Here is a 21,481-nt window from a genome sequence, read left to right as displayed (position 1 = left end):
TCTCTCTCTCTCTCTCTCTCTCTCTCTCTCTCTCTCTCTCCCTTTCTCTGTCTCTACTACCCCCTCAACTCCCTGTCCTGTGGCTGGTATCTCAGGGAGAAGGGATGCCTCAGCATGGGCTCATAAGGCACCCCTTCACCCACATCATACTGTATCGCCACCAAACTTATCCCTGCTTTCTCTTCCATTTTATAAAACACAACAAAAGCATGTGTGGAATAATTATTAAGTTATTAAACAGTTTTTGTTCTCTTAAGATTAAAATCTGTGTTTAAATACTATGATATCTCTCAGACAATATCAGATTGGCAATGGATAATAACCACAATTTTTAAAGCACAAGGAAATTTGAAATTCATTTTAATTCCCAGAAATATCACAAAATAGAAAAATATTTATGTCTTTTTTTCTAATAAAGGCATTTATCTGTATGCCCACTGTAGAATGTTGAATAATATTGAAAAGCTTAAGAACAAAATAAAAATAATATTTTATACCATCCAAAAATAACAGTATTAACATTTTCATTTCTTTTCTTTCTAGTATTTTAAAAATATTTATTAGATATAAAATATGATGCCTAAATTTCATCATTAAAATTAAACTGTGATTCTTTTCCTATTTCATCAATTATTTAAAACTTAAAAATTAGACTAAATAAATCATAATAGGAGTAACTATTATTCCTGAATTGTTTCCAATTTTTTGTATTACTAGGTCATGTTGTAGTGGCCACTTGTATTCGGGAAACCATGGATACATTTTGCTGCATCAAACTTGCTGAAATTTTTCACTGGATCTTTGAAAAGAGCACAAGTATATGTAGGTTGGCTAAAAGTACTACTGAAAGAGCTGTAGCTGGTTAAACAGTAAGTCCCCAAACAGCTGACAGGTGTCCCTACCACAATATCCACAGAAGCCTACTCAGTCCTTTGTATAAAGTATTTGTCAGCATCTCCTTCACAATTTTATCAAGAATTTGGACCCACACACTGGTGTTGTGATAATGAGTTTTTCTCTCTTCTCTTGCTTTCCTTTTCATTTTATTCTGCCTGGTCTGATGTCAGGGGTGGGGCTGATCCTTGCACAGATCTTACTACCTCTGGAACCAAGTCACAGCCAAGAGAACAAGCTCAAGCTAGCCATCAGGAACACATAAGTTCTGTGGCCGAAGATGAGTGATTTCAGTTGAAGCCAATCTAGACTGATCAGTTTCCAGCCAACCCCAAGTTTGTGGCAGATACCTGAGCTGCCCTGGTAACAGGCAGGTGAAATGGGTCAAAGCCACCACCATCCACTGAACCACAGACTCAAAAGCTGTTCGCAAAGTTGTGTTGCTTGGGCACCTAGGCTTTGAGACATTTTAGTATCAATACCTGGTGGGCTATGCTTAAAAATGACGCACAGTTGGCTATAATAGCAAGCAGGCTATGACTTTGGAATGATAGATTCTAAGTACCAAGAAGAATTTGAAAGACAAAGGATGTATAATTCTCAATAGGTGCTGAACATGGTGAACTATGGTGCGGTACCTTCCACTTCATGTTTCAGGAGAATTGTCTTGGTAAAGCTGCTTACATCTAACCCTGGTCCAGAACAGGGCTCCTCACATTTTTCCACCATGACTCCTATCACCCAAGAAATTTCTACATGATCGTGGGTAAATAAGTATAAAATAGGCAAACAGATCAACTACTTCTGACATAAATGATAAAGATTTATCTTAAAAGAAATCTTTGGTATACATACAATTCCATTTTATTAAAAATAAAACTATGTTTGCATACTGAGGTGCTTTTACCTGCTCATTTTTACATAAAGAATTAAATGCTGACTGGTTATTTGGTACTTCAGACTTTAAAACATATTTAAACATCTTTCAAAGCTCATTGATATTTGCTTTGTTTGGGATGTTTAGTTGTTTGTTTGAGACAGGGTCTTACTGTGTAGTTCCACCTGTCCTAGAACTCACTGTGAAGACCAGGCTGGCCTCGAACTCACAGAGGTCTTCTTGCCTCTGCTTCCTGAGTGCAGGAATTAAAGGTGTGGTCCACCATGCCTGGCCTGGTATTTTGATTTTATGTTTTTTCAGTGGTGAGAATTCTACCACACATACACACATAGGACAAAAATGAAAGAAATCTATCTGTTTAGAGTCATTTCAGCAAGTCATGGAAATTATGTCCTAACCCCAAGCCAAAACTAAGTTAACAGTTTTTTTGTGAAACTCAAGCCATCAACTTTCACACCAATTTTTAAAGTAAAACATTTGTATTATAATACAATCCCAAGAAACACTAATTTGGTAATTTCATGATGGACAATATTAAAAGTCTTTATGTAATTAAACCATTATCTTCCCCTTCTTTCCTTAACCCCCTCCCTCCCACATCCCTCCCTTGGTTCATTACTCTCTCTGATCCTTTCTTCTGAGACAGGGTCTCCTTGCACCCTAAACTGGCTTCAAACTCACAATATATTCTGTGATCTAAGACAGCTCAGAAGCCATGAGCGCCTCCATGGCTCTTCAGCTGTTCATCAGGGCAAAGACCTGCCAACTGCTTCCTAACTGTGATGAATCTTACACTAAGTCTGCATTACGCTTTCTTCTCACTGATCTGCATTTGAGGTTTATATTGTCTTCTATGAATTAAAACCCTTTCAGGAAGTTTTTATTATTAATTATTTGAGATAATTTTATTTTTAGTAGAAATAAATTTACTGACAACGGTGATGACTACCACCTTTGGTTGTAGCTCCAGGCACACAATAGAGGAAAGTTCACATCCGGGGAACGTGTGTGACAATAGGAGCCTCTAAACTGACCCTTGGAGCTAAGTTCAGGAAGTCTTTCTGAATCTGAATTTAAAAAAAAAAAAAAGCTTTAGAAAAACTGTTGGCACAGTCAGCAAAACATTTTGAATAATTCACCCTGTCTATGTTGTTTTGTCTGTAAATTTTCTGCAGCCTTTACTGTCTCTGGGCCACTACAGTCTAGTCAACTTTTTAGTCAAGAAGCCAGCCACATACCCTCAGACCTAGTTTACTAACTTCTGTTGAGAAAAATATCTTCAAAAAATTAAAGTGCCCTTAAAAGAGCTCTTTGTTAATGACTTTAAAATGCAGTCTCACTCTGTGTTAAGGACCAGTAATTAAGTTTTAGCCCAAATCTAGTCAGAACTTGTGGAAGAATTAGGAATACTTTTAGACATTATAATTTAAAGATTTTATACTTTTCATTGCTGTACTGAAATATTTAAAACAGGATGCTCACTAGAAAAGGATGTTTGTTTGACTCAGTTTGGTAGGGCCAAAGTCAAGGATCAAGCAGGAAACACTGTGTTGGCCGTTATTGAGAACCTAACAGCACATGGAATCACATCATGGCAAGTGGGGATGAGGGGAAAGGAGGCGAATCACATTTCAAACAGGAGCATATTGTGTGATTTTTCTTGAGGACATGTGAATAAATACCCACTCATCCCATATAGCAATGAGAGACCAAAGAAATAGTTCTACCTATCCAAAGCAGTGGGCTTATCAGTTTAATAATATTGCTTACAGGAGTATGGGTGAGGAGCTATCTACAGAAGCATGTGTGACCTGGAAGCAGTCAAATCAGCAACACCATCATGGATGATGAGTCAGAACAGCTGCATCCCTGAATCCCATGATTTGCAGGCATCCTAGCTCGCCAGAAATTCTTTTTTCTGATAAATCATTACTGCCTTATAGAAGCTCGTGGAACTCTGAGCATCCTGTAACTTTTAGGAATTTCCTGAAACGTGTAAGTTGATTATTTCCTGAACCTTGCCAGTTTTGGTTAGTTTTTGACTCTTTTTTTTTTTCTACTTAAAAGATTTTTTTTTAATTTTAAAAATTTTGTCATCCAATGTGTTTTCCTATTCTTTTTCCTTCTCCCAAATCCTAATGAGCCTCTTTTTCAAGATGAAATGTTTCAAGTTGAAAGAAACTGCCACACAACAGGAAAAGAAAGGGAACTAGCATCAACAGGCCTTGCTCCTTTCATTAAATCTGTCTAGTGCTGCCAACTGGTCACCCTAATCTCCTTAGGAAGCCTGCCCCCAGGGACCTAAGAACCTGCTCCTGTGCTCTGCTTTACTTTTAAAAAAATTAACTTAGATGATCATATCCAGAAAGAAAGGTATTGTGATAAAAAGTATGGCTTACTATTCATATATGTGTGGAATGATTGATTGGTAGACCATCAGTAGATGCTTATATAGAATTGCAGTAATGCAGGTACTATAGCTGTCTAATCAGGGGCTGCAATTTGCCATTCTATCATTCTTTACATGTAAAACAAAACAATCCACCCCTATCCTTTAAACAAAATGTACCGAATAAAATAGGATAGCAGTACCTAAAGCTGCAGGCGCCACTCCACACTGCGGGAGCTAAGTTCACAGTATAAAGCACTTAACAGCAGCCTTTCCCACTGGTGTTAAGTGGGGTGTTACATCTCATTAGACACAATGCTCGGTGGGTATTTTCACATACCAATGTGACAGGTTCAGAACTGTGTTCACACATACTGCACACACAACATAAAGTCTCCTCCCTATAGCCCCTCCCATCACAGCCATCTTCAAGTGTTTATGGAAGGGCCCAGTTCAGGGATCCTGATAAAAGGAAGTGCTGTATTTACACATCACTTTAATGAGTAGAGTTCAAAGAGCTCTGTAAACATTACCTAATTAAATCCCACAATGATCCAGTGAAGCAAGCGAGCTTTCCCCATTATCCTCATTCGCAGAAGCTACATTTTGAGGTACTGAGAAGCTAAATGATTTCTTGGTTTCACAATGTTGAGTCAGAGGTGCGGCTGGGAACGAGACCAGAGCTCCTGTTCAGATATAAAACTAGCACCACAGAAATGCATGTTCAGGTGGATCACTCCTGCGGGTGGAAGTCGTCCTCCTACTTCAACAGTGAGGGTAAGGGCAATGGAATTTGTATGGATGCATGGTTCCTCCTTCTAAGTCCATAATTTCCAAGGTGTCACTCTGTCAGGGAAGCCAAGAGAGAAAGGAGATGATACCAGAGCGGGCAGAAAGCAGAGAGGAAAAGAAAGAGGCAGATGACAAGTTGTCAGAGAGGCCCTACTTCCTCCAGCTAGGCTCCTGTCCTAAAATTTCCAGACCCTCTCAGACTAGAACCACCAGCTTGGGACTCAATGTTCAACACTCAGAGCCATTCAGACTGAAACCATAGCACTAGCTAAATAGAATCCCCACTAACAGTGAGACCATTCCCTCCTAAGTATCCTCCTACTCTTCCTAGGAGATCTCAACGAGTGCTGAGTTAGAGGACAGCCACACAGCACATCCTATGCTTTCTGTTGTTCTTTCTCTGTGGTCTTTATTTCCTAACTGTTTACATGTATGGCTACGACATGCCAGAATAATCATGTCCCCAATAAAGGCATCATCTGTGGATATCAGGGACACATTTGTTTACAGAGCTAAGAATAATGATATATAGTAGATTACATCAGCTTGAAATACAGAATTTTAGTGGGGTTTAGAAATTCACAGGAGAGCTATTAAGTAGTCTCATTAGCTTCTGCCTCAAATACTTCCCCTGTAAAGCTAATGAGATATGATCTTCTCTTTTCTTCCTGTAAGCAAATCTTACTCTCCACAAAAGGGTACTGCTGCATTTTCGGATTTGGATATGGACGTAGCGTGGAGGCTGGTGAGCTAAATATGCAAAGGCTTATATTGTCAAATACAATTTCATATGTGGAACACAGAAGTCAAATGGGGTGGGTTTCAAACACTTCAAACTCTTTATTTTGTGCTCGTGTGTGTACATGGTGTGCAAGTGTGCTTACACAGTGTCATACACATAGGGGCCAGAGGACAATCTCAAGTATCATTCCTCAGTTGCTGACCACCATTTGTTTGTTTGAGACAGGGTCTCTCACGGGCCTGGAACTGATCAAGTAGAATCTCCCAAGCTCCACCTTCACAGTGTAGAATAGCATGGTGTGATGGTCTGAATATGTGTGGCCAGGGGAGTGGCATTATTAGAAGGTGTGCCTTGTTGGAGTGGGCGTGTCAATGTGGGCGTGGGCTTTAAGACCCTTGTACTGTCCTAGCTGCCTGGAAGCCAGTCTTCTCCTGTTTGCCTTAGGAACAAGATGTAGAATTTTCAGCTCTTCCATTACCGTGCCTACCTGGATGCTGCCATGCTCCTGCCTTGATGATAACTGACTAAACCGCTGAACCTGTAAGCCAGCCCCAATTAAATGTTGTCCTTAAGAGAGTTGCCTTGGTCATGGTGTCTGTTCATAGCAGTAAAACCCTAACAAAAACACATGGGTTCTGGAGAAGGAATCAGAGCCTCATGGTACAAGGTAAGTTTTTTTGTTGTTGTTTTGGGTTTTTTGGACTGAGATAATTTCTTAGCCTCTGGTTTTTTTTTTTTTTTCCCTTAACTTACTTTTGAAATGGATTTATTTTTATTTTACGTGTATTGGTATTGTGTGCCACATATATGCACTTCCATGGAGGCCGGAAGAGAGCATCAGATCTCTGAAGTTACAGATGGGTGTTATTCACCGAGTGCTGGTCCAGAGCAGGAGCACCCTTGCCGAAGTGTGGCTAAACACTAAGCCACCTTTCCAGCCCCTGCAAATTTTGTTTAAAAGGAAAATGGTGTCTGGATTAATAGTATAAAGCAGTCAAAGGAGTGAGATATATAAACTGAAAGGAGATGATGGGAATAGAATAGGACAGCAACCATCCCAAAGCTGCTCCTCTCCCTACCTGCCCTCCCTCCCATGCATCCCAGCCCAAGGTGAAAGCCAAGCAACCAAGTCTCTGTTTTAGAGATAGACTCCCAAAGACCAGGTAATCTAATTAACACATTCAGATAAAGTGGATATTTAGGTGCAAACTAGTTTGACAATTCTAGTCACCTTCTTCATATGCAGCATAGATATCTCCTTGTTCCTCCACCTTTAATAATTAAAAGCAGCAGTTATGCATTTCATGTTGTAGGTCTCATACAAGTAATGTAATCAAAAACTCAAAGAAAGAACTTATTCCCTAGACTCAGAATTTCAAAAGCTAAGGATGAAAGGACTCAACTCAATCCAGAAGACAAGAGTAAATAGGATACAAGTAGAATAAGAGAAGAGGTGAATTCTTAGACCTCAGAGGTTCCAAGGGAAAGTCCGAGGAACCTGGCATGTCTTAGAGAACTAGCAAGACTGTCAGACTTCATTTGGGAAATGTAGAAGTGAAGGCCTCTTTTCCATCTCTCGGAGGTGGGTATGATCCCAAATAATTTAAAGACTAAAAACCAGCTTAGACATCTGCCTAAGACACTTTCAGAGAGTCTACCAGTATATCATAGATATCATAGGATTAGCAGAAAACATGAAGCAACTGAACACGAAGATGCTGTGACAACAGAAGTGAGAGCATGCCAGCAGACACATGGACAGTGAGCGAGTCAATGAACAGGAGAAGGACGTGTGTGTACAAACATGTTCATGAAAATTGAATATTTCTACTATGTCTTCATATTTAGATTCAATCTTAGGTAAAACAAAGGCAGACTTTAAGTAGGTTAAACTCTGGTTTCTACTACTTCAGAATGAATTTTGGGAGAGGGTTGTGTTGTGGTTTGAGACTGTCCCCCAAGGATTCATGGGCTAAAAGTTTGTTAAGAGCTTAGAAAAGGAAGAAGTTGGGCCACTTAATCTCCCACTTTTTTGTCCCTTCGTGTGATATTTTTTCCCACATGATTCTACCTTTTTATACTGTCTGAAGTGGTGTCTTTATCAGTGTCAATATTGAACTAAGACTTTCCATCTCCAAATCTATGAACCAAACACAGTTTTTTTTTATAAAGTATCTACTATCAGGTAGCTTGTTATGGCATCTAAAAATGAAATAATTCATAAAACACTCCATCTGGGAGCCATCAGTTTTTAAAAGAATAGTAACAATATACCAGAGCTTGGCACATAGGACAACACATACAGTAAAGGCATGTGTCCTTTGAATAAAAATTATGTTATCTATGGATCAACACAAAAAAAACTAATGTTTCATTAGAGGTCTAATTATTTCCACCTCACCTTCTTCCCTCCAGCACATGAGGATGCCTGCCAAGGCATGTGTCATCACTTTGCATACAAAAGGTCCACTCTGAACCTGGGCCTGGCTATAGGAGTCAATTCAGAGTAGAAGAAGGCAGAGATTGCACTGCCTCATTCTCTGGTGCTTCTGTTGTCACTGTAAGGAATGTCACATTTGTGTGCACACTGGGACCATGATCAGAATGGGCCACATGGAGAATGGATGCAGGGCTTCACACAAGCCTTGACAATAGCCAAGTCCAGAAATGACTCACAACCTAAAAGCGAGTCAATCAATTCATAAATATATGAATGAATCAATCTGAGATAAACTGAGGCCAGCCTATAATGTCAGTCTCCTGCCAAACTACAGACTCATGAGTAATAATAATAATAATAATAATGATAAATAATGGCTGTTCTTTTAATATACTGAGGTTTCACATGATCAGGCCAACAACAATAGTACCATGAGAATATATATGTCTTACAGTTGGTCATAACTAAAATACTTGTAAACATTTGACACATACTACATATATTTAAAAATATGTTATATATGTGCAGTGAATTATCTTTTCAACTGATATCCAACAGCTCCATTCCACAAACAAAATAATAATTGTTATTATCACTTCAAATCACTATACGCCATGACTTCTCATTCATGGTATCCAATAAATCTATTTTCGTAGTCTGAAAACTCAGTCATATGGATAAATAGTATATAAATGTACACCCATAACAGAGATATAATTCAGAAAGCATAGAACTAAAAATAGGAAGCCCCATATCACTGCCACTCGAGTTCAACTTTATGTTTATACTTCAAAATGGTAAACACTCTTGTTACACTCACTACCCCTTAAACTGTAAGGATTGTGCAAATAAAGCATTTCTCGAAGGTAGCCCTCATCCTCATCCTCTCAGCAGTCTCTTGGATGTTCTCTGAATCCTCCAACCTTTTCTTCTCAGCTTTTCTACCTTATAGACTCATAAAACACAAAGCACACATCAAATACTTTGCAGTGGCTCTCTCCACATGGCCATGGCCGGCCTCTCTCTTTCTACCTTCTCCCCTTCCTCCCTGCCTTTCTACAATAAAGCCCTAAAACCATAAAAAACAAAAAACAAAATAACAAAATACAAAACAAAACAAAAAAACATTGCAGTGGCTTTAAGATATTTGGATAAAATATGAGAATCATATGCATATGAGATATGAATTATTTAGAATGATATAGTCCTTAGATTGGTAATTTGAACACATAGCTTTCATGGTTGTATTAATATAATGATTATATATTCTTTAAGCCTCATATTAAATTATAAAATCAATTTGTTTTTTGAGTATCAATTACACTTCATTTTTAGCATAGATAATCATGTCTGAAAATAAAGTCACCCAGCATGGACATATATCTCACTACTTTTCTTTACTTCTTTGTACTAGATAGACCAATAACGATGTTAGACAGAAGTGATAAGTACATTCCATCTTTTATAAGACACAGGATATTCTAAAGGGAGGTAAAACATTCTATCCTGCAGGGAAGTGTCTTAAAGCAGCTCAAAAGCTTCATGAAGTCCCTGGAGCTGAGCAGAATCACCAGGCCTCTCTAGTCCCTGGTATATAAAAGCTACAAGGACCCTCAGAGAAAGCAGGCTTCCTGGAAGAGGTTTTCTCTAACCTTTTGATTGTAAATTGTGTAGTGTGCTGCAGGTTCCAGCTTGGTCAGGCAGCTGTGTGAGTCATGCCTTGTCCAATAAGGGACCCTTCACCTATACTCCTTTAAGTAACCTCGGTAAAACTCACGGACAGGAAAGTCGGGAGTTAGTAATGCCCTTACTTGGGGTCTTTGACAGAACTTCGTCCGGGATATTTAGATGGTTCTTTACATCTTCCCAGGAACAGTTAACAAGAAGAAAAGGCATTCACTCCTTTATCAAGTGCAATGTTACCTGTAATATTTTTACAAATGCTTTCATCATGTAGTGAAGTCCCTTTATACTCACAGTTTGCTGAAAAATAGTTATCAGGAACTTGTGATATATGGTTTCTAAGATTAGGAAGACTTTGTAAAATTCGTATTTTGGTTTGGGTTGCTAACATAGAAAATTACATAAATGATTTTACAATGATAGACTGATCCTGGATTTATGGAATAAACCCCATTTTAGTCATGATGCTTTATCATTTAATGTAGTGGGTTAAATTTGGATTGTTTTTTTAAACTACTTTATTGAAATGCGACTGACATATAAAAAACTGTATTTAATGTAAACAGCTTAATGGGCTTGAAGGTAAGCCTACATTCACGAAGCCATTAGCAGAATTAATGTTATAAAAATATCCATCATCTACAAAGTTCTTCCTCCCACCTTTTAAATTTAATCTCATGTCGTTTATTTTAAAGGGATAAGAACATTTAGCATAAAACCTACCTTCTTAGTAAGATTTTAGCTATGCAACAGAGCGCTATTAATGACGGGCACGGTGATAAGCATGTCTCTGGGGATTTATTCATCATGTGTAACTGAAACTTTACAACACTCAAGACACTGCCGCTTTCCCTCTCATCCCAGCCCTGGAAACTGTCATTCTAACATCTGCGTCTGTGAGTTTGGGTAATTTAGCTTTCTCATATAATCATGTCCTATTTGTCACTCCATGTTTGTCTTATTTCACTATAAATACTGCCTTCTAGATTTATGGTCACAAATAGTTGGATTTTTATGTGTGTGAGAGAGAGATACTTGTGTGCATGCTTATGTGTACATATGTACATGGAGTCAGAAGCGATGTAGGGCCCCCTCTTCAGTCACTTTTCACCCTAGTTGTTGAGTCAGGGTCTCAGTGAACTGGGTTCTCTCGAGTTGGGTAGTCTGGCTTGACAGAGAACTAGAGGTCCTCCTCTTTCTGCCCAGTTCCAGGGTTACATATCTGTGCCCTTCTACTCATGTTGTGTGTGTGTGGTGGGGATTCGAACTCAGGTCATACTTGCACAGCAAATAATTCACCAGCCCAGCCAATATCTCCCCAATATCGATTTTCTTTCTCTTTATGGATGATTAATGTTTTATTTTAGATTACATTTTATCTATCCATTGACCTATCAGTGAATGGATAAATAAGTGAACATTTAATTTACATGTCTCGACTTCCGATCTTCAAATGAGCAAGTGAATATGGATAATCCAAGATATTGGTTTCTGTTGCTTTAGATGTGCACCTAGAGGCTAGATTGCTAGAACTCATTTTGAGGAATAGAGCATTTTCCACGGTGCCTGCATTAGTTTTCTGTTCCAACAGTACAAGGATGCCTTTTGCTGTACTGGCACATTCTCTCATGGCAGTCATCCTAATAGGTATGCTATGATAGTGTAGCTTTGGTGTGTATTCCTCTGATGCTTAGTGATGTTGAGCTTTTTATGTATCTGTTGCTGCTCACCTTTTCCTTTATGGAATAAAGGCCTGTGCAGTGCCACTTTCCAGTTTTCAGTCAGGTCTCCTCTCCCTGGGCCTGGCTTTGTTCTGTTTCTTGCTATTCGTTGTTTATGCAGTTTGGCCACCGACACTTTCTAAGATAAATGATTTGCTAATCATTCCCCAATTCTGTAAGCTGCCTCTCATTTTAAAAGCTGCTTCAAGGCTATGTTAAGGATTTGTAGCTAACAACTCTCTACGTTTGCTTCTGTTGCCTATGATTTTCTTGGACAATAAATCATAAAGAGGTTTGTTTAAAAATAATTATTTGATATACCTAATTTTACCGTTTACAAAATGCAAATGTTTCTTTGGGACAAACGCAATGATCCATGTTTAATAAAGAATTAAATCTTGGATAAGTATTTGGTATTTTAGGCCTTAGAATATGTTCAGCATTTAATTTATAACCATCACTTCACTTAGGCAGGTACCATAGGAGATAGAACTACACGTGACACATGTGGACCCTAACAGTAAAGCACCTGCACTCTGCACATCTGCAGAAGAGCAAGACGTAACAAACTTGGCTACTTCCCACTGACAGGTAAAGCTCAAGCTCAGGGTTCTCTGTAGAGGGTTTTGTAATAAAGTCTCATGTAAAAATAAGCAATTATTTTAAATCAAAAGCAAATGCACTCATTCAAAATGTGAACGAGTCACAGCCCCTTTACTGACTACATAAGTAGGCTGCATTGTCTATTTAGTTTTAAGACGTTCACATGAAGTTACTTGAAGAGGTGCGGTAGATGCTCTTTCCATTCTGTGGTTCTCCTTTTGAACTAAAACCAGATCTAAAGCAGGCAGCCAGGATCGATGTCAGACTCTACAGCCCACTGCAAATACCGCCTCTATGCAAATGGTAATACAAGCACTGATGGGCAACACTTCAGTCACTGGCTTACCGCTTTTCTGAGTTTATGTCCATGACTGTTCCTGCAACAAACGTCACAGCTGAGAATAACTGACTACAAACCCAGTGAAACCGTTTGCTGGCTGCCAGTCAGCACATGCCGGGAAGAAACACTCAGCGATGCCACAACTGCTAGCCCACACGACTGATGAGCTCATGTGCAGACAGGCTCACGTTCCTACCCTCACTAGGAAGTGCACTGGGAGTGTTTTCTCCTTCTTTAACTGAAGAGTCACCATTTACTCCGTTGTTTCTCCTCCTTCCCTCACCTTGAACTCTGCAGGTGCAAGCCCTGAGTCACAGCGCTGATGCAATGCCATATTCATTCATTGTAACGCGGCATAGCCCCAAACAAGGAATTAAGAAGAATCCATGGCTGGGTGGGTTTGGAAAAGACTGTCTTCCCCTACAAAGACATCCTCATCTTCTAGAAGAGAAGCTTGAACCAAGATAGGCCCCTGGCTTCTGAAGAACTCATCACTGGGTTGCCTACTGCTGACAGCAAGGTTCTTCATCAGGCTCAAGAATCACAGTGATGAACAAATCATACCTGGCTGCTGAGGTCCCAGTACAGAGGAAGTCACTTCAGGAATGTTCTATGGTAATTCTCAGTATTTCCTGCATCATATCCCAAATGCTTCTTTATAGTTCTGGCCTTCTTTTCATTTATTTTGTTTTTTATTTTTTACCACAGCATGTTTGTTAGTTCTTCAATAATTTTGTACAGTGTGTTTTACTCATACTTGCCTTTCCCCAACTATACTCCCATCCATAACTTTTCTTCTTTCATTGCTTTATTGTGCATAAAACATGAACCAATAGAACAGAAGATCCAAAAATTGACCGATACTGCTACAACTACCTGATTCTTGACAAAGGACTCAGAACCATGTTAGAGAAAAGACACCCTCTTTAAAAACTGGTGTTAACTGGGAAAAGTGCTATCTACATGTGGAAAAGTGTGCCAGATCCTTATGGCATAGCTTGTATAGAAATCAACCCAGGGGTTGGGGAGGTGGCTCAGTGGGTGAAAACACTGGGTGGTTCTTGCAAACAAATCTAATGACTTAAATTTGACCCTTGAAGCCCTCACAAAGTTTGGAAGAAACCCTACTCTGCAGAGCTGTTAATGATTCTTATCCTTGACCATCTATATATCTTTGTTTCTCTAGCATCTGATATAGTTGTAATATGCATGTACTACCAGCAAAATGGATACACATCGAGTAAGTGTGTATTCCAAGAAACACAGACTTACACTGTTGAGGTCTGCAGTTTCTTCTCAAGCACTGACCTACATGTGCCCTGATCATTGCAGAAAACCACAGAAATGAGACAAAGGCTAGAGAAAATGCCCTCAGGGGGCAGGCAAGGCCACAGGGCAAAGGAGTGTGGAAGTAAAAACTTTGATAAGGGGGTCAAAGATATTCAGACTCTCCCTACAATGCTGTATCTGATGCCTAGCTAAGAAATATATAAACAGCAATGGGAAAAATAAATATTGTTTATTCTTGAAGTGATCCCAGCATCTTGTGTCTCTGTCTACCGTTATCCTTCTTCCCAGGTTCCAGTGACACCCACAGCCTTGTTGGCTTCCACAAAGGGCACCCAGTGTGAGGCTGAAGTTAAACTGTCTACTCAAGATACAGAAAAGTTTCTGTTGGCCAAAGGGCTTTACAGGCTTGTGGAATATATGAGGAATTCCTCAAATGTTCAGAAACATGAAGACATTATACATCTCTACTCAACCATATGTTGAGGTTAAGAGGAGTTTAAAAGTTAATAAGGATAATTTAGATAGATATTTAGCCATCTTTATTGAAAATAACCCATGGTCTACAGGAGAGGGGATGTTAGATCCTAAGATTTGATGGAAAATAGGAAGGACTGAAAACTGAAGTATGTGCAAAGTATACCAACTCCTGTACAACACTTCAGTATTTGGAGTGCTGTTGCTGATGCTGTGATGCTGTTGCTGATGTGGATGCTGATGCATTAAAGCCCCTGGAAGACAAATCCAGGAGCCAGCAGACTGCTCCTGGAAAAGGAAAGTTAAAATCCCTTGTCCTCCTGCAGCATCCTAAATGAAGCCTTTATTGCACATTAAAATAACACGATGAAGAAGTCTTATTTTTGATGTCCAGAGAATGGCCAAAAGAGGTCATTCTAAGTAAAGATTTAAACAGACTTCACAGACTTGCCTGGAAATTGCAAACTGTTTCCCTTACAACAAGCTTGTAAACGTATCTCTGGACACACCATGCATGCACAGTTCCTGTGGGGCCTCCTTGTCCTATGTCCTGTCTTCAGCAGACAATTCAACAGCCTGCCACCTGCTGCTACAGCATCAAGCAGAACTCTGCAGCTTTTCTACTGGGACCACCTGCCTGGTACATTCATGTCTAAAAAGTCTGCTTTCACCTTTAAAAAATTCTGATTTTGCAACATCTTTGACTACAGAGGATGGACATGTTACTTGATGATGATGCAAACTTGAAAACTTATTAAAAACTTAGTTACCAGGTCCTCAGAAATGATGAAGAAGAAGAAGAAGAAGAAGAAGAAGAAGAAGAAGAAGAAGAAGAAGAAGAAGAAGAGGAGGAGGAGGAGGAGGAGGAGGAGGAAACAACACAAAACTTTGAAACTGAGGTTTAATTGTCTGCCAACAGTAAATTAGATAAAAGCCCATAAAGCTTCCCAACAGGACATTCATACAATATATATTGCATATATATGCAATATATATTCTCTTTCACACACACACATACACACACACCACAACTTTTGCCATTTTTGCCATTTGCCATACAGGAGAGCATCTTACATTAAACTTCAGAGCTTCTGTACAGGGAAGAAAACAAGAGGGTGACTCTTTGCTAGTTACTCTTCTGATAGGGGATTAAAGCTTAAAATGTATATAGACCTCAAAAACCAAATTCCCAAAGAGAAAATGAGCCCATCAATAAATGGGCAAATGAGCTGACTGAATAAAATATCTCAAAGAAGAATTAAGAAGCACTAAATACACAAATTTACATTTAACATCTTTATCCATCACTAAAATGCAGCTCAAAACTTATACTATAATTTTTATACATATAAATATATTCACAAATATTTTAAAATATATAATATATAAATATATTTTTGTTACAATAAATCCTGATGGAAATGGAACGTGGCGGGTGGGGTGGGGGGAGGAACTCTAGATACTGCTAATTTGAATATGAAGAGGCACATGCTGTGACTTGTCAAGGTTGTCCAACTAATAAGCAGTAGAGTTAGAATTTAAGTATTTACCCCTTCCCAGAGCCTGTGCACATCCCTCTATACTAGTAAAGGTAATTGACAAATTTGAGATAAATGAGGGGAGGGATTCTAAATGGAGAGGCAGAGTCTAGTTAAAAAGGAGAAACTGGAAAATGAGAAACAGGGTATGGGAAGAAGGATGCTTTAGTGTGGCCACATTACAGTGGTGGTGGTGTTCTAAACTGCTGTGGCTCTGTGTGAACTCACTAGACTCCCAGGGTGCAGAAGCTGGAGATGGTGAGCAGACTGTAGCTCTGTCCTGCCCCTTGGGATTTCGGTGTTCAGGTATTTTTAAAATCACTAACCCTACTCCAAGGAGTGAGAAATGCAGCAGAGAATAGAGTCTGAGGTCCTAGGATGAGGATGGACGGGAATGTACCCAAGAATTGATGCGATGGGAGAAGTGCACACAGGACGTGGGTGGCTCACCTTGTGGTAGCCAGGCGGATGACTCTTCCACATCTCTGCACTGACCTGCCATTCTCCTTACTTTATATTATGTTGTCTTTCATGAAACGTGTTGCCATAGAGGTGCTCAGGGCAGACTGGGGAGGTCATCACCCTGCGGGAGAGGGTGGCCTAGGGGACAAGGTGCCATCTTCAGCACTGCCAACACCTGAACCTACAAGTGGACACACCAGTGACTCAGCACTCCTCTGAGTTTACTCAAATGGGTGGAGAGACTTCGGGAAGTTCCAAAAAATAAGTTGCTGTCCTATCTGAATAATAATTCTAAGGAGTTTTGCAAACTTACTCTACCCTTCAGTTTCCTTGTAGAGCCACATAGAAGAGGGCCCAAGGACCTCTTCTATGCCGCAGATGCTGTGTGTGCCATGTCAGGGGATACATGCTTATGTGCCCGAGTAGAGAGAACAGGTTAACCTCGGTGTCATCCCTCAGGGACTGTTTACCGTTTCCCTTCTGACACAAGGTCTTTTGTTATCCCACAGCTCACCCAACAGTCTAGGCTGGGTGGACAGTGTGCACCCAGGGACCTGCCTACCTTCTTTCCCAGCAGTGTGATTACAAGCACAGTCGATCATGCCTGGGCATTTCCTGCATGGGTTCTGTGTAGCAAACCCAGATCTCTGTGTTTATAAGGCAAATCCTTTACTGAATGAACTCTCTTCATAGTTCTGTGCCCAATGTGATTCTAAGTATGTATCTATCTATCCAGCTTTAGAAGAGGAGAAGGAGAAGAAGGAAGGACCATAATCAGGCCTTATAACTCCTGCCATAGGAGAATGAAGATGCAGACAACCACAAATGGGGTCAGAATGGTAGCTTCCCATAGACTTGAAGTTTAGTTTATCAGGATCTGATTTTCTAATTTGAGATTCTGACTAATTCCAAATATCAGTCTGGGGGGCATATATTCAAGAGTTAAGTAACATACAGTTCGACCTCTCGGGTGAATACTACGGGAAACTAGAGGGCTGAGGTCAGTGTTAACTAAGCTAATATTACTCATGCCTCAGGGTCACCACACAGTGATTTCTTCTTTTACTCATCTTCTGCAATCCCGTTTCCAGAATTCATCACCAAATTCTCCACAGTCGTCTACAGAATGTTATCAGTCTTTCTGACGCATAGCACACTCACCTACCCCCCCCCCACACACACACTCTTTCTGACTTCTAGATGCAACTGTTTCCATATATGTTGACATTCTAGTTGTGACGCTGTCCCAGCCCTCACTGCTCTAGCTACCTCTGCCATTAGGTCACTCTGTACCTATTTGATTCCCACTCCTAATTGTATTCTTTGGCTTCTCACACAGGATGTATGCTGTGGCCATTCTAGTAATACTTTATTGCTATTGTGTAGTTATATAGGCCTCTTTGTAGTATAGATTCCTGGTTTCTGTCATTACTGCAGTTACTAATATCTCCATGTTTTATCCTTAAATTCTCCTCGTGACTATTAGTGAATGAAGTGGAAATGTAGCAATCATTTTTATTTGTCTCTCATAAAGTCTAAATGTTCTTCCCAGACAATGTCCCCTGACTAAGTATTTATTTCTTCAGGATGATCTCGGGGCCTGCATGAGAGGCAGTCCTGCAGCACTCAGAAAGCGTGATGTGCTTTCTGAAAAGAAATGGGAACAAGGAGTATGAATTGTTCTCCTTCTCTTCCCTCAAAATGTCTTTTTGCCATGGTGGCCTGTGGCCAAATCACTATTTCATAAAATAGGACTGGAGCCCTCTGGTGGTGAGAGGATCCTCCCAGGGAGCCGGACTGTAGTGGAGGAGCTAATCAAAAGGACCTGAGCATGGGCCTTTTACCATGCTGGCCGCTCTGGGTTAATTATGGATAAGCTCAGTTCTTCCTTTTCTAGACTTCTTTGTTTGCCTCTCCTTGTTTCTGTAACACCTTAGAATGGATTCAGACCTCAGACTTTAAACAGAAGCCCACGGGAGAAGTTTGAGGATGCTGACCATGTCAGGTATAATGAACGACTTGTCACATATGTGTTGATTCAGTCACAAAAGACTGTCAGTGGATCTCACAAGAGGACTTGCCACTTGTCATGATGACAAGACAAAACACAAGCTTGAATACACGCTGGCAAGTTTTCTCCACTAGGAAAACAATCCATTCAATATTATGGTTGATAAACACAAACGTTGAGAAACATGGCTCACTATTTACAAGTTATTAGCATTAAACACACTTTCAAAATATAAATTCTTGTGTCGTTTAAAGCTGGAGATTGCCAGTAACATGCAATGAAGCAGGAGAATGATAAAAGCTATCACTCAAGCGTTGGATATAATTATGACTATAAATAAGAAATAAACACTATATATACCAAGTAAGGAAAAAAAACTACCTTGGATCCATTAAATGAAATCATAATAGCTTTTCTCGTTGCCTCTGCTCTTGGCTCTATAGTGACAGTTCTTGACACTCTGATGGAGGCTTTAAATGGGTGAGCCTGTCTACTGTTCTTTTCTCCATCCCTGGCTCACACCAAAGTCCACACCTTTGAGATCACAAATAAGGTGACCTTATTTGTGTATTTCTTACGCTATCCTTCATAACGTACTACTTACTACACAAACATAACCAAACAGTATATACAATAAAATCCCAATATCTCCAGCTTGGACCATACCATGTACAGCCAGCAACCTCCCCCCCCCATGACTTTGTGGTTTGTTCCCACTCTCTCCCTCTCCCCCCCCTCTCCCTCCCCCCTCCTTGGAATGTTATTCTCTGAGATGTGCTTCCTTGAATTTTCTTCCACTGTACCTAGGGCACAGAATCCACCCCAGACCATCATATGAAGAAGAGTTATAAAGGAACGTTATACTGTACTTTCCAAGCTGTGTTTGGGGTCACTGAGAGCCCGGGGTGTGAGAGATGGGAGAATGCATGTGCATGCCCATGCCTGAGGGGGGCACATGGAGGGCACAGCCCTACCACAGCACAGTGAGAGTGAAGAACATCACCAGCAAAGACACCAGTAGAAAGTAGCAGGAGGGAAGGAGGCAGAAGAGAGAAAAAACAACCCACCCAGGGCTTTCTCTCCCTTCCCTTCAGATTTCCTGTGGCACCAAACCTTGGCAGAAGCCAGTGGATAAAATATACAAGCCAGGCTGTCCACAGGACACAAAGACCAAAGCAAGACAAGGCAGAGTGGATCTGGTGGGCAGATGAAGGGCCAGGAATGAGACTCTACTCAATGGCCACTTCTTGAAAATTATTATCAGTGATTGATATCTAAAATGGTGTCGCATCGGTATTCTCTTCCTTCACTAAACCTCAGTGTGGCACTTTTCTTTATCTGACATGATTTTCGATTGATTGAGTTTGTGTATGCTTTTTCCCACAAATGTTTTAACGTCTTCAATGATTGGGCTTCATCATGTTATTAAGTCTCATATCCTTACAATTTGTAACATCTTCTGTTGTGCAGTAAGAGTTCAATGATTATTGAGTGAGCAAATCCAATCTTCCCTCTGCCATCTGAAATCGTTCATGTTTGATTAAATCAGAAACATGCTGTAGACTCTCAATATTTCTAAGTAAATTAGTCACACATATGAGCTCTGTACTCTAGCCTTTTCTAGGATCTAAAATATCATTCTGGTGACTTTACTTACTCTATTAATTAAAACAGATCAATTTAAACATGTTATAATAAATATATACATATTATTTTTCACATATTTCTTTCTTTATTAAACTACAAAAGAACTTAATCTCAAAACTGAAAGAAAATCATGCTATTTAGTGAGCACAAATTTGTTCGTACAAATGTTGCTCAGTCATGTTTGTCAAAGTGGCTGGCAAAGTGCACACAGTGGTGTGACAGATGCTGATGTAGGTACAATGGCCAATATGATGACTGTGCAGAGACAACCTTCAGTTCACAGGAGTCAGTCATATGTTTACCTATGTGTGTCTCTTATATGTTCTTTAAATGCATCAAAAATTAGGGCAGGAATGACTCTGCCATGTCACCCCACCAGATAACCATCAATGCAGACTTACCCGCAGCTACTATGATGATGTCTGCTAGCTGAGTGTGGGCCTTCAGTTGTTCTCTGGGGGTGTATCTATGCGCTATCGTCACCGTTGCGTCGCCTGCAATGCAGAAGATCCTCCGTGAGTGGCTGCCACAATTTCCAGAGTTGTACAAAGTTTTAAACCTACGGCAGTCTTTGTTACTACCCATGAACAGCAAAGTTTCTTTGACATGATTAAATCCCATTAAAAACTAAAAAGAAAGTCTGTATGAACCAGAATTGAAAAGTCTTCCTTTCAACTGGATACATGGAAAATCAAATCAGTCTGAACAGGGGTAAGGGCTGCTCATCCTCAGATTTTTGCATTTGATTGGTTATTCATCAGTTGGCATTAGGGTTGTACACCGGTGTATTAATGACAGAGAAATAAGTACAGTGAGCAGCATGATAAATGATCTTAAAATGGACAATGTATTGCAGAATGCATTAGGTGAGGGATCAATTCTGCCAAGAGGAGATGTCAAGAAAGGATCCCTAAAGGAGGCAAAGTATCTGTTAATGTTTCCAAGCAGGAGTGTAACAATTTGGGGAAAAGAAGAAAAGGGCATTCCAAGTGAAACCATAAGGCAGCAGAAAGCAGATTAGCTTGGAGGCTGTGTTGAGGAAGAGTGGGTTGGACTAGAGTAAGCAGGAAACTTCAGGATGAAAACTTGAGTGGGTTACATCTGAATAAAGGAGAGCAGTGCTGTCATCCCAAGATGTGAACATGGGCCTGGGTAAAGAATGAGGCAGTAACAGTGATGAGAAATGGAGCAGGGAGAGACTCCCTGCAAGAGACACAACTTCTCATCTCTCCTCTTGGAAGATATCAAATCCTTCCCAGGCAGCAACAACCACAGAATTGTACAATGTAGGGCTTTAGAAAAATGAGGCGGGGGGGGGGGGAATCCTATTTTCCACAGACGTCACAGCCTGTAAAAGTCATGAAAGCAGCAGATAGTAGATGCCACACAGACACAGACACAGACACACAGACACAGACACAGACACAGACACAGACACAGACACAGACACAGACACAGAGACACAGACACAGACACAGACACAGACACAGACACAGACATAGACACACAGACACAGACACAGACACAGACACAGACACAGACACAGACACAGACACA

The 21,481-nt window shown here is 40.1% G+C and overlaps 1 protein-coding gene across 2 annotated transcripts in view; it reads right to left on the bottom strand.

The window, feature by feature from the left end:
* Mthfd2l (methylenetetrahydrofolate dehydrogenase (NADP+ dependent) 2 like) overlaps positions 1-21,481 on the bottom strand; it is a 92,254-nt gene that overhangs the window by 23,905 nt on the left and 46,868 nt on the right. Inside the window, exons 6-7 of one of the 2 annotated variants that reach the window (XM_029476975.1) lie at positions 20,326-20,418; positions 4,899-5,027 (exon numbers count right to left, since the gene is read on the bottom strand). In XM_029476975.1, coding sequence (XP_029332835.1) covers positions 5,023-5,027; positions 20,326-20,418 — 98 coding nt within the window. In that variant the 3' untranslated portion in view covers positions 4,899-5,022. Of the gene's footprint in view, positions 1-4,898; positions 5,028-20,325; positions 20,419-21,481 lie in introns of those variants that run through there. The other variant, XM_021163363.2, reaches the window with a different exon arrangement.

This window comes from Mus caroli, chromosome 5 (genome assembly GCF_900094665.2).
Source record: "Mus caroli chromosome 5, CAROLI_EIJ_v1.1, whole genome shotgun sequence".
NCBI classification, from domain to species: Eukaryota; Metazoa; Chordata; class Mammalia; order Rodentia; family Muridae; genus Mus; species Mus caroli.
Note: the sequence above shows the minus strand (reverse complement) of the source record. Positions and strands in the feature narration are given on the sequence as shown.